The sequence below is a fragment of the Carcharhinus amblyrhynchos genome, chromosome 31, assembly GCF_965287045.1.
Source record: "Carcharhinus amblyrhynchos chromosome 31, sCarAmb.v2.hapA, whole genome shotgun sequence".
Lineage (NCBI taxonomy): Eukaryota > Metazoa > Chordata > Chondrichthyes > Carcharhiniformes > Carcharhinidae > Carcharhinus > Carcharhinus amblyrhynchos.
The window spans coordinates 4,030,055-4,044,300 of record NC_137354.1 but is presented as its reverse complement, the minus strand read 5'-3'; the positions used below and the strand labels follow the sequence as shown (position 1 = coordinate 4,044,300).

Sequence of the window (14,246 nt, the reverse complement as noted above, 5' to 3'; positions counted from 1 at the left end):
TCATCTTCCGGAAGGAGATATCAGGCTTTGGGTTAATGTCACATCTGAAAGATGACAGAGTGAGTCACTCCTGGTGTCCTGCACCAAATGTCAGCCTGGATTATATCCTCAAGTCTCCAGCATGACTCGAACCCGCAGCTTTCTGACACACAATTAGGGATTACCTGGTCATTTATCTCATTGCCATTTGTGAGAACTTGCTGCTTTCCGCATTTCCCTATGTCACAGCAGTGACAGCCCATCAAAAAGTATTTCATCAGCTGTAAGACACTTTGAGACATCCATCCCAACTTCTAAAGCACTGTTGTTTCATCAGCACTCCTTCCCAACTTCATCCGCACTCCTGTAGCTAGATTTCCATCTCCTCTCCCTATCTCTTTCCTTTACATTGTCCACAGTTAAAAATCAAGAGCAAAGAATCTTGACAGAAGCCAGCAATCCACCGGCATTCCGCAGTATTTGACTTAAAACATAGAACATTAGAACAGTACAGCATAGCACAGGCCCTTCGGACCTCAATGTTGTGCCAAGCTATGTCCGAACCCAAGATCAAGCTCACTCCCCATCATTCTGGTTCTCTTTAACAGTACCAAGTGCCCCACTTGGCTAATTCACTGGCAATTAAGAGTTGACCGCACTTTTAATCAACTGATGTAACTTTTGGACCCCAAAGATAGTCAGGAAACAGGCTGCCATTCCTAAAGGACATTAGTGAACTGTTAGCTTTTTAACGATAATCCAACAGTTTTGTGGTCACTTTTATCTGACTCCAGCTTTTTACTTCCAAATTTACCATCCTTAAAACATCAATTCAAATTCCATCGTGGGATGTGAACTCATGGCTTCCGGATTACAAGCCCACTAACATAAACACAACAGCATGACGCTCATTTATATTGAGAAAGGAGCCTACTCGTAATTTGAACTCGAATTGAAATTTTGCAATCAAAGAATTCTTCTGGACTGATTTGTTAAGATGGTTTTTATTTTGTTTCCCTCAGGTTTGCACAGTCCTTCAAAAGAGAGACTTTGTGTTTTCCTCTGACATGCCCCCTAGTTAGCATTGTCCATCATTTCCCTCCTTCTGTGGTGGAACAGCCTTTCTATTTTAATTTGTATCCAGTGGGTAATTCAAAGCAAAGGTTCCCTCCCTCAACAAGAATAGACAGTAAACGTGGCACTGGGTGAGTCACAAGTCAAACTCCACACAATGGAGTGGCCCTTCACATTCCTGAAACCATCAAATAAAATAAAACATAATAAGACAGTGGGACTCAATGTTCTGCCATTGCCAAATCCCCCTCATCAAGTGTTAAAGTGCTCTGTCTTCCCGGAGAGCTTGTTTCACACTTGGCACAGACTTTTAACCCAGGGTTACACAAGGTGCTCCTGAGACAGTTTCAGGTCCTTGAATTCACCGCAACTTGTGGCAGCTTTCTGTGCGTCAGTCAGCAGTTGCACGCTAACAGTGATTATCCTGCAAAAATGATACAACAGCTGTGAAATGCACTGGAGTTTCCCTAGGATGTGAAACGTGGTGTAGAAACGCAAGATTATTCTCAACTCAATCCAGACTGTGAGCTCCCAAAACTAAAAAGAGAAGTTACTGTTAAAATGATCCCAAGTTCCTCTTAATCATGTGCTACGTACTAATGGTCCAGCATGGATAACAGGATTATGAAGCAAAATGGTCACGAGATTTTTAAAAAAGCAGTAGGCCATTCAGCCCATCAATCCTGCTCCACTATTCAATAAAATCTTGGCTAATCTGATTGTGGCCTTGACTTGACTTCCCTGCCAGCATTACCCCCACCCCTACACCCCCTTACCCTCAACTCCCTCGTCAATCAAAACTGAGTGCTCTGGTTTCCCCACACAATCCAAAGATGTGCAGGTTAGGTAGACTGGCTGTGCTAAATTGCCCCTAGTGTCGGGGAGATTAGCAGGATAAACGCATAGGGTTATGGGGATAGGGTCTGGATGGCTTTGTGATCAGTACAGTCTCGATGGGCCGAATGGCCTCCATCTGTGTTATACGGATTCTATTTAAGACTCCAGATGCAGTGGAAAAGGAGGTCCAACTGGGGCGCAAGTGCCTCACAGGTGATGGGCTCAGGAAGATTGAAGAATCGAGGAACAAACTTCTGCCTTGAATGTATTTCCGGCTCAGTCTCCACAGCTTACTGGGGGCAGAGAATTCCAAATACCGACCATCACCACATGAAAGGAGAAATTCTTCCGCGTTTCAGTCTTAAATGGAAGACCCCTTATTATTGAACTGTGGCCCCTCGTTTGAGATTCCACCAAGAGGCAACCTTCCTCTCACCATCAGCCCTATGAAGCCTTCTCAAAATCTTTGGACAGAATTCTTCCCTTTCGAGAGTAAGTATGATGGCAGGCAGTTCAGCAGCACCTGTCCACTGATCAGTTTAGCGGGATTCAGCACCTGGAAGCTCATTAATTATGCACAGGCAAGTTCCCCTCTTCTGGTGGGTGGAGAGCTGATTCATCTGCCTGCAAACCCTCCGCTGTTGGGTTCAAAGAGCCCTGTGTGATATTTAAACACCATTCCAGCACAGTCATCAATCTGCAGCCCACCTGTCATCACCAGACAGTGCAGGATGTCAGCAACCCAGAGGGAAAAGGCTCACAGCCTCAAGAGGAAGTTTGTTCCTCAATTCAACAACCTGCCCTCCCCCCTCCCCCCCCCCCCCCCCCCCGCCCGAGCCCCTCACCTGAGGTGCCCATGCCCCACTTGGACCTCTTTCCACCGCATCTACAGTCTTACACGGAATCCCTACAGTACAGAAGGAGGCCATTCAGCCCATCAAGACTGTACCAACTACAGTCTCCATCCAGGCCCTATCCCCATAACCCTTTGCATTTATCCTGCTAATCCCCCTGACACTAGGGGTAACTTATCATGGCCAATCAACCTAACCTCCACATCTTTGGATTGTGGGAGGTAACTGGAGCACCCGAAGGAAACTCACGCAGACAAGGGGAGAACATGCAAACTCCGTACACAGAGTGACCTGAGGTTGGAATTGAACCTGGGACTCTGGTGCTGTGAGACAGCAGTGCTAACCACTGTGACTTCATCCATCCCCTTCCAGTGAACAATGTGGTGTCCCTTTGACCCTCTTGTTTGTGAGCTTTTCATTCAGCCTTGTTCAGCTTCCCTCCACCTTCCATTGTTCTTCCTCTTCATCCACATCCTTGGGTGGCACGGTGGCACAGTGGTTAGCACTGCTGCCTCACAGCGCCAGCGACCCAGGTTTGACTCCCGGCTTGGGTCACTGTCTACGTCGAGTTTGCACATTCTCCCTGTGTCTGTGTGGGTTTCCTCTGGGTGCTCCGGTTTCCTCCCTCAGGCTGAAAGATGTGATGGTTAGGCAGATTGACCTGAACAGTCACCGGAGTGTGCCTCCCTCTCCTCAGCCTCTCACTCCCTCCCCACCCACCCAGTTGAACTTTGGGCCTTTGTTGTGGTGGTTGCCTGTGTCCCACAGCACAGTGCTGCCCAGATAGACAATGCTGTGGGGAACCGGGGTGGAAGGAAACCCCTGTACTCCCCAAATCTAGGCACCATCCTGATCTGAGATGGTAACACAGGAGGGTCCCATGGGTCCATCAGCATGGTGCTGATGGACCCATGGATACCAGCTCGGTGTGGAGATGGGGGCAGGAAGCTGCTGTACTCACTTTGAATTCTCTGGGGACTGAGCTCGTGCACATCATCTTTTAGTGATCGGGTTTGACACCGATGTAGTGAGGCGAGAACGATCGGCCTGACAGGATGCTGGTGGGCCGCTGTTTTAATGAGATGCAAATGATGTCTGCGCTACCTGCCAATGGGAAGAGCAACCCACCATTAACCTGCCATTGGGAGAATGGCGACGGGAATTTACACTAGTGGGATTCTAACATTTTAGTTGTGGGCTGATTGAAACGTAAAGGGAAGAATTCTCCCAATCAGATCTCGTTCTTCTAAACTGCAAGGAGTATTCTTGTTTTATCCATTCCTGGGACAAGGGTGTCGTTGGCTGGCCAGCATTTATTGCCCCATCCCTAGTTGCTTGAGGGCAGTTGAGAGTTAAGTCACAATGCTGTGGATCTGGAGTCACATGTAGGCCAGGACGGCAGATTTCCTTCTCTAAAGGACATTAGTGAAGCAGGTGGATTTTTCCTACATTCGACAATGATTTCATGATCATCAGTAGATTCTTAATTCCACACAATTTTTTTTTATTGAATTCAAATTCCACCAGCTGCCGTGACAGGATTTGAATCTGGATCCTCAGAACATTAGCTGAGTTTCTGGATTAATAGTGTAGAGATAATACCACATGGCCATTACCTCCCCAGTGATATACAGGCCCAAATTGCTCAACTATTCCTCATAAGACAACTTCTTTGTCCCAGCAATCAGCTTTCTCCGAAATGCTCTGACATTCTAATCTTGCCAGTGCGCTACTGCCAATTGTAAGATCTCAGGAGCTGACGCAAAAGTTGGAGGTTCCTTCACTGTACAGAGGCTGCCATCCACCTGAAACAACTGATGTGACACTGGCATGGATCACAGGACCAACAAAAAGGAAAATGCAGGGAATGAGCTAAAAAGAGATGTCATACTGTCACAGAAGTTACAGGTTTTGGGACAGAAGAGACAGGAATATTTGTAAATCAGAATTGATCATTTTGTTGTAATAAATTTATATCATGCCACTTCTTACCTTCACCATCAGCTTTGTGAGTTGTTCTTCACCGCTGTACACTGTCCCAGAGACTTGCCCTTTCTCCCAATGCACTTCTCCTACAAAACACAAGATGCAGATTCAGTGGATTAAACATGCGCGTCTCAAAGGCAGGAAGATTTCAGTGTCCACTGCATGATTGGATAATGCTGAGCAAGGACCTAAATGGGAGTTAATTATGGAACAAGTTACTCACTGCATGAAGCAGCTGAGCTGAGGCAGCTAAGAGCCAGTGGTAATTCTGGGCAATCACTGGCACCAAGTCTCAATGGAAAATGGCGGAATGGAGAACAACACATTTAATTAAAGAACACACTCAATACTCAACTTGAAGAATGAGGAATTATATCATGATCAAATCAGAATACAAATTAGGCTACTTTTTAAAAAATTATTCACAGGCTGTTGGCATTGCCATAAAGTTAGCAGTTACTGTCCATTCCTACTTGTTGAAAAAGTGATAATGAGCTTGAATACAACTGGGTGGCTTACTGGATCCATTCATAGTGCAGTGAAGAGTTAACCACATTGCTGTGGGTCTGGCATAAAAACCCATTGCAATTCTCCCAATGGCAGGTTAACGGTGGGTTGGTCTTCCCACTGGCAGGTGACACGGACACCATTTGCAGATTTCCTTCCCTAAAGGGCATTAGCGAATAAGATGGCTATTTAAACACAATCCAGCCATTATATGGTCACCATTACCAAGACTAGCTTTTTATTCCAGATTCACTTAATTTACTAAACTATAAATTACACATCACCCAAGGCAGGATTTAAACTCATGTTCCCAAGTCATGAATTCAGGCTCACTGACTAGTGGTCCAGTAAAGTACCATTTCTTGTTGTTGCAGCCTGGAAACACTCAACTCTACTATCATTAAATGAATATTAGAATCTGCCTGGGTTGCCGTTTGGAGTTTCAGTGCAATGAATAGGTTGTTATAAAGCAATGCAGCAACAACAGCCAGCACTGCATTCATATAGTGTCTCAAATTCAGCAAGAACATTCCAAAGTGCTTCACAGGAGCTTTTATTGGACAAAATTGGACAGTAAGACAGGTAAAAAGGTAATAAATAGGACAGCTAACCAAAAGCTTAAGTTCATTTATCAGTATCACAAGTAGGCTTACATTAATACAGCATTGAAGTTATTGTGAAAATCCCCGAGTCACCACACTCTGGCACCTATTCGGGTACACTGAGTCTCTTAGAGGAGGAGACAGAGGTGGAGAAGTTTAGGCAGAAGATTCCAGAAGTTAGGGTCAAGGCAGTTGACAGAATAGGCACCAAGAGCGGGACCAATGAACAGTAGGGCCATTAAGAGGTCAGTATTAAAACAGTCCATGTCAGCAGAAATCTACAAGTGCAATTTTTATGTATACACGATACAATGAGTCAAGCTCTTGCATTGGTAGGGTGTGTAAGGAAGAATAATATTTTAAAAATTAGAAATGTAATAATATCAATGTACCCATTGTGCTGTAGTCTTTAAGTTTTAATAGCAGCTCAGACTCTGCCAATCCATGCGCAGGCAGGGCTTTGACGTACGTCATTCCCTCCTTAAGGGTTAAGACGCTTGTGGAGAGGTCATCCAGAGCCTTGTTAAGTTTCTTTTGTATCTGTTGATGAGAGCGTGTCAAAAATGTTAAAAGGTGTTGCAATATTCAAGCACATGCACCACAAGTGTAACGCACATCACTCAGGGGTTGCTGCTAACCTCGATCCCTGTGCTCACCTGATACTTAACCAGCAGGAGTCAACCAGCTAATGAGAATGACGTTCTTTGGGTACAAGTGAGTGGCACAGTGGTTACACTGCTGCTTCACAGTGCCAGGGAACTGGGTTTAATTCCCAGCTTGGGTCAGTGTCTGTGTGGAGTTTGCCCATCCCCCCCATGTCTGCATGGATTTCCTCCAGGTGCTCCGGTTTCCACCCACAGTCCAAAGATGTGCAGGATAGGTGGATTGGCCATGACAAATTGCTCCTTAGTCTCTCACAATGTGTATGTTAGAGGGATTAGCTGGGTAAATATGTGGGACTTTGGGGATAGGGCCTGTGTGAGATTGTTGTCGGTGCAGATTTGATGGGCCAAATGGCCTCCTTCTGCACGGTAAGGTTTCTATAATTTCTGTAAGTGCTAACTTCGTTTTTGATCTGCATTTTTTTTTTAAAAAAGGATATACGATTGGAAACCATTTCCTTCTGTCACTGACTTTGCCAGAACCAACCAAGTACAAAGGGTTGAGTTTATTTGTGGATTTAAGGCTTTGGGAGCACGCAGCTCAGAGGTTGTTGCTTCTTTTATTAAAAATCACTCTGCAGCAATGAAGCATTTGTGAATTGTTAAAAAAACACTAATCAGTATGAAGTATTTCCTGGGCTAACTAAGGATTCAGCAAGATTCAGTTCCAAACTCTGTGCCTGACACAGACTTGGACGCACTCCAAGAGCAAAGCCAGAGTATTGCAACTCAGAGTGTAATGCGGATATGAAAGTCCGCCAAAGCCACAATGCCCTCTGCCCCACTTCAACAAACGCTTCAGAATCAGTCACACTGGTGGTTGGGATAATAATCTTCTGTTCCACTTACTCCAAACACAATCATGAGATTGTCACTATGTTGATCAGAAATGGTTAAAAGAAAAATCCTTTGTATGATCAAAAAGCAAAACTTCAAAAAGTATGCATTATTCCTCCCTTACTGTACAGCACACAGCTGTCATAAACAGGACAAACACACAGGCGTGCTGGTTCATTACTCTCCACGGAGAGCTGGAGTGGGAATTTTTCACCGCAGGAAGTGTTTGGAGTACAGAACATTGAATCACAGAATCCCTACAGCCGCCATTTGGCCCAACGAGTCTACACCGACCAGAATCCCACGCAGGCACAATCCCCATAACCCTATGCATTTACCCTAACTAATCCCCCTGACACAAAGGAACAATTTAACATGGCCAATCCACCTAACCTGCGCATCTTTGGAATGTGGGAGGAAACCCACGCAGACACAGGGAGAACGTGCAAACTCCACACAGACAGTGACCCAGCTGGGAATCGAACCTGGGTCCCTGGCACTGTGAAACAGCAGTGCTAACCACTGTGCTGCCCCGTGCCATCGTGAGATGATTGAAGGTACAGGGCAGAGGCAAAGGCTACAACAGGACTGCCTTCACAAAGGGTCAGCCCGGACTCAGGTGAGCCAACAGGCCTCCGGTAATGCTGGAAGCTGTGGCGATTAAAATTGTTGCTAGTGTGCAAGGCAGGAAAGCAGCAGGGTGAAAGATCAAGGAAAAAGGAAGGATCACTCTGGATCAACCCATATCGTCTGTGCACCGAACCCTGACTCACTAAATTCCCTCCAAGCAGAAGCTGGGCGGAGATCAGCCTGGTACAACTGCCGGGTAACTTTTTTTTAATTAATTCGTGGGACATGGGCATCGCTGGCTGGCCAGCATTTATTGCCCATTCCTAGATGCCCAAGGGCAGTTGAGAGTCAACTACATTGCTGTGGCTTTGGAGTCACATGTAGGCAGACCAGGTAATGACGGCAGATTTACTTCCCTAAAGGACATTCGTGAACCAGATGGGTTTTTCCGACAATTGACAATGGTTTCATGGTCATCAGTAGTTGCTTAATTCCAGGTATTTTTTAAATTGAATTCAAATTCCACCATCTGCTGTGGCAGGATTTGAACCCGAGTCCCTAGAACTTGAGCTGAGTTTCTGGGTTAATAGTTGAGTAGTAATACCACTAGGCCATCGCCTCCCCATAGACCTGAACTCATTTCAATTGCCTGAAGAGACTGAGGGGAAATTTACCAAATTGTCTTCTACCCGAAATTGCTCAAGGTTTTTAAAAATTTGTTTTCTCCCCTCCCCCAAGAGATCGCAGAGCTCCAGGCGGTTGGGGAGTCTCTGTATGACAATGTACTAGATGTCACTATTCTAAAAGTTAAGCTGGATGGGCCTGTGTCTCTTCTCCAGTTCACCATTATTTATGTTTCAGTTGCTGCAATTCCATCCCCAGCACCTCACGATGATAAAAACACCCAAGTCGAAGATATTTCAATAACCAGTCTGGACAGCAGTTCTCCATTCATCCTTACAGTAGGATGTTACATGTAAATGACCTAAATTGCGAAGTAGGTGGCACAATTACAAAGACATCACCCTTGGCAATGTATAAACAGTGAGTAGTATATTGGCAGCCTTCAGGTAGGCAGTGATGAAATAGCAGACACATGGTAAACGCAGCTTAATGTGAGTAAGTGTGAAATGATGAATGTTCACTAATAAACAAAACATCCTCTGCTCAATTTAAGCTTTGTTAGACTTTGAATCCCTCAAGGACATCCAGCACAAAGGCTCCAAGGAGAATACATCTTAAACAGAAGGACATAAGAACTAGGAGCCAGAGTAGGCCATCTGGCCCCTCGAGCCTGCTCTGCCATTCAATAAGATCATGGCTGATCTTTTCATGCTCTCAGCTCCACTTACCCACCCCCTCACCATAACCTTGAATTCCTTTACTGTTCAAAAATTTACCTATCCTTGCCTTAAAAACATTCAATGAGGTAGCCTCAACTGCGTCACTGGGCGGGGAATTCCACAGATTCACAACCCTTTGTGTAAAGAAGTTCCTCTTCAACTCAGTCCTAAATCTGCTCCCCCTTATTTTGAGGGCATGACTTCTACTTCTAGTTTCATCCACCAGTTGAAACAACCTCCCTGTTTCTACCTTATCTATTCCCTTCATAATCTTATATGTTTTGATAAGATCTCCCCTCATTCTTCTGAATTCCAATCAGTATAGTCCCAGTGTTAGATTCCTGACATTTCACATTCCAAATAAGAGTCCAACAGCGTGTTGCAACCTGTCTCGGATACAGATCAGATATCAGAGAAGTGATACATTTCGAGCTCAAGCAACAGTAATGAGACTGTCCCGCCACAGGAAGGACAGTTGTTTTTTTTTAAAATGTGTGTTGACTGTGGCTTGGTTATTAGTACACTTGCCTCTGGGCCAGAAAGCCACAGATTCAAGTCCCACTTACTCCATTGCCTGGAGCACAAAAGTGCAGTACTGAGGGACTGCTGCTTTGCCAGAGAGCCTGCCTTTTGCATGAGACATGAACCCCAAAGCCCTGTCTGCCTCCTGTGGCAGATGTGCAAGATACCATGGCGCTATTCATAGAATAGAATCATAGAATCCCTACAATGCAGCCATTCAGCCCATCAATTCTGCACTGACCACAAACCCATCCTGGCCCTAGTTTCATAACCCCATATGTTTACTCTCCTAACCCCCGATACTAGGGTCAATTTAGCATTGCCAATCAACTTAACCTGCATATCTTTGGAGTGTGGGAGGAAATCGGAGCACCCAGAGGAAACCCACGAAGACACAGGGACAATGTGCAAACTCCACACAGACAGTGACCCAAGGCTGGAATTGAACCTGGGTTCCTGGCGCTGTGAGGCAGCAGTGCTAACCACTGTGCCACCGTGCCGCCCCACATTGCAAAGAAGGAATCTCCCCAGTGACCTAGCCAATACTGGAGAGATTCCTCTATAAACATCACCATTTGATGATCATTAGCTCCTAGCTGTTTGTGGCACTGTGCTGTGCGCAAAACAGCAGTTGTGTTTCACTGCATTAAAAGTGACAGAGATCCAGAAATTGGTCTTCTCGGCAGAGGAGGAGGTAATATGTACACAGGAAACCCAACCTCCTCCATTCCAATGGAAAAAATCTGCCCAATTCTTGGCTTAAAAATAAATCACAGCACAGTAAACAGAAAAATATACTCACAGTCACAGCCAGAAATGGTAATTTCCTTACGATTCTGAAAAAGAATTTTCTAAGTCTTGAGGCAATACCTGTGGAGAGATTTGTCATATTTTTAACTGTTGAAGTTAGAAATAAACACAAATCACAAAGTGGCAGAATCCAGGGATGGCTGAAATACTTTAAGGGGAACCTGTGGATCTTCCGTAGGATAATCTGGAGTCTGGGGAGTGTTCATTCTAACCTCGAACACAAACTGATCAACATGTAAACCCACACTGCTTCCAATAAAAGCTTCATTTACAGTGTTCCTCCCATAAATCTCACATACAAAACTGTAGAAAGACTGGTGAGCTTTCAGCTGTGTCTCACTGACACATCTACCTTGGAGTGTGAATGTTGGCGGGTTCAATTCCCACTCCAGAGACTTGAGCACAAAATCTAGGCTTACACTCCAGTGCTAGCGCTGAGGAGATGCTGCACTGTTGGAGGTACTGCCCTTCAGACGAGACATTAAACCGAAACCATCTGCCTTGCAGGTGATAGCAATAGATCCTATGGCACTATCTTGAAGAAGTCTCTCAAACACCAGGTTAAAATCCAACGAGTTTATTTATTATAAATAAACCTGTTGGACTTTAACCTGGTGTTGTGAGACTTCTTACTGTGTTTATCCCAGTCCAATGCTGGCATCTCCACATCATGACTATCTTGAAGAGTAGAGAGAGTTCTCCCTGTGTCCAGGCCAACATTCATCCCTAAATTATTAAAAATTAGATTGTGGGATCATTATTACTTAGGAACTTAGAAGCTAGGAGCAGGAGGCGGCCATTTGGCCCTTTCAGCTTGCTCCACCATTTATACGATCATAGGCTTCTGGGGAGAAAGCAGGATTAGGCTATTGAATTGGATTTGGTAGCATGAGCTTTTGAAGCGCTGCTCCTTCATCAGGCGAGTCCGGCTTCTAATGAAGGGGCAACACTCCAAAAGCTCATGCTACCAAATAAACTTGTTGGACTTTAACCTGGTGTAAAACTTCTTACTGTACAACCGTGACTACACTTCAAAAGTACCTCCACTGGTTGTAAAATGCATTGGGACAGCCTGAAGTTGTGAAAGATGCTAGATGAATGCAAGTTTCAAAAAACACACTGCTGCAGTTCCTGGTAAACTTACTTTGTTGTTGGAATAGGAACCCATGCAGCCACACTAGCAGCAGAGTGATCAGAACTGTAATGGCGATGATTTGCCAGGGCTCCAGGCCTTTGCACCGTGCATTCACGTAACTCTTCCCCTTTCCCACATACAGCAATAGTGTGTCTCTGTACAGGTCCAGCATCTCCTGCAAAAGAAAACCACAAGTGACCATACATTCTCAATTCACTCTGACATAGCAATCAAACTTTACCAGACAGGGCGGCACGGTGACACAGTGGTTAGCAATGCTGCCTCACAGCGCCAGGGACCTGGGTTCAATTCCTGGCTTGGTCACTACCTGTGTGGAGGCTGCACGTTCTCCCCACATCTGCATGGGTTCCCCCCGCCTGGTCCAGTTTCCCCCCACAGTCCAAAAGACATGCTGGTTAGGTTGACCCTGTGTGTGGCGACTAGGGAAATTTCACAGTAACTTCATTGCAGTGTTAATGTAAGCCTTACTTGTGACTAATAAATAAACTTCACAGACAGGCAACATTCAAGAATAAAGCAGGTCTGTACCTCAACTCCACTAGCACACATTTGCTCCATTTATCTGGCTACTCTCACCTAACAAAAATACCCCTCCCGTAGTCTAGAGAGCACCAACTGACACCATCCACTCACACCTAAAGTTTTTTTGGGTAAGAATTCCAGATTTCCACTCTCCGATATGAGGAGAAAGTGCGTCCTAATTGTGCTCCTGAATGACACAGTGCTCATTTCATGATGACTTCCCACTCTGCCATAATTACTTCAGATTCTCTGCCTTGTTAAACGTTAAACATCTTGATCAGATCACCGCCCCCCCCCCACCTCCACCATCTTCTATTTTCCACAAACGAGCCATGTTCATACAAATAGACATCTTTCACAACCACATCTTCAATCATACCTTTGTCACTTCTAAACTCAACTATCCCAATGCTCTCCTGCTCCCATGATGAATCCCAGCTCAAGCAAGTTCTGCTGCCCATATCCTGCCTTGAACAAAGTCTCATTCATCCATCAGCAGGGTACCTGCTAACCTACATCGGCTCCCAGTCTGACTTCACTTTATTTCAAAAATTTTGGTCCCAGTTTTCAAATCTTTCCATATCTCGTCATCTTCTCCAGGCCCACGACCCTCAGAAACATCTGCACTCCTCGAACTAGTGCCTCTTGTGCGCCTTCAATATTAATCGCACCCCTGTTAGTGGCCGTGCTTTCATCTGCCTGGGCACTGAGCTCTGGAATTCCCTCCATAAACCTCTCAGCCTCTCTCACCTCCCCTGCAGCAAGTTCCTTAAGACTTCTTTCTTTAACCAAGCTTTTGGTCACAGGCCCTAATAACTCCTTCTGTGACACAATATCAAACTTTATTTGACAATTGCTCCTGTGAAGGACCCCAGGGTGGTTAACTGTTAAAGCTGCTCCATAAATATAAGCTGTTACTGTAGTAAGAGCGTGACGTGGAGATGCCGGTGTTGGACTGGGGCAGGCACAGTAAGAAATCTCACAACACCAGGTTAAAGTCCAACAGGTTTATTTGGTATCACGAGCTTTTGGAACGCTGCTCCTTTATCAGATGAGTGGTTCATATATAGGGCATAAAGAGACAAATTGCGAGATAATGATTGGAATGTGAGTCTTTACAGGTAATCAAGTCTTTAGAGGTACAGACAATGCAACTGGAGAGAGTGATAATCATAGGTTAAAGAGGTGTGAATTGTCTCAAGCCAGGACAGTTAGTAAGATTTTGCAAGAAGAGGCCAAATGCTGGGGGTTACATGTAGTGTGATATGAACCCAAGATCCCGGTTGAGGCCATCCTCATGTGTGCGGATTTTGGCTATCAGTTTCTGCTCGGTAATCCTGCATTGTGCATCTTGAAGGCCACCTTGGAGAACGTTTACCCGAAGAACAGAGGCTGAATACCCTTGACCGCTGAAGTGTTCCCCGACAGGAAAGGAACACTTATGCCTGGTGATTGCCGAGTGGTGTCCATTCATCCGTTGTCGTACCATCTGCATGGTCTTAACTTGATTACCTATAAAGACTCACATTCCAACTATTATCTTGCAATTAAGTCTGTGCCAATATATGCCGTTTGTGAACCCAACTCTCCACTCAGCTGAGGAAGGAGCCACGCTCCAAAAGCTCATGATACCAAATAAGCCTGTTGGACTTTAACCTGGTGTTGTGAGAGTTCTTACTGTAGTAAGATCAGCCAACAAACAACTCAACCTTTGACTGGGGAAGCTCCAGTCTTTATGTGCTCTGCTCTCACCTAATACTCAGTATCCAACAGGAGCTATCACCTTTCCAGGCCAAGTGTGAAATTCACTAGCTAAGAGAGACTGACTCCCATTGAAGCACACCAAATGTTGGCAAATAAACTCTGCATAGAGCAAGAGTCAAAGCCCAGGAACCAAAGCCTCAAAAAAAAATCCATGCAAAAAAGGGTGCTTTATCAGCCGCTGGACGTTCTAACTGTATCTGAAGGGATGAGACCAAGCAACT

The 14,246-nt window shown here is 45.2% G+C and overlaps 1 protein-coding gene across 2 annotated transcripts in view; it reads right to left on the bottom strand.

The window, feature by feature from the left end:
- Positions 1-14,246, bottom strand: part of sgpl1 (sphingosine-1-phosphate lyase 1) — a 76,084-nt gene that overhangs the window by 38,201 nt on the left and 23,637 nt on the right. For both annotated transcript variants that reach the window (XM_080215678.1, XM_080215679.1), the window contains exons 2-5: positions 11,728-11,893; positions 10,576-10,643; positions 6,232-6,379; positions 4,737-4,816 (exon numbers count right to left, since the gene is read on the bottom strand). In XM_080215678.1, the coding sequence (XP_080071804.1) occupies positions 4,737-4,816; positions 6,232-6,379; positions 10,576-10,643; positions 11,728-11,893 (462 nt within the window). The remainder of the gene's footprint in view (positions 1-4,736; positions 4,817-6,231; positions 6,380-10,575; positions 10,644-11,727; positions 11,894-14,246) is intronic.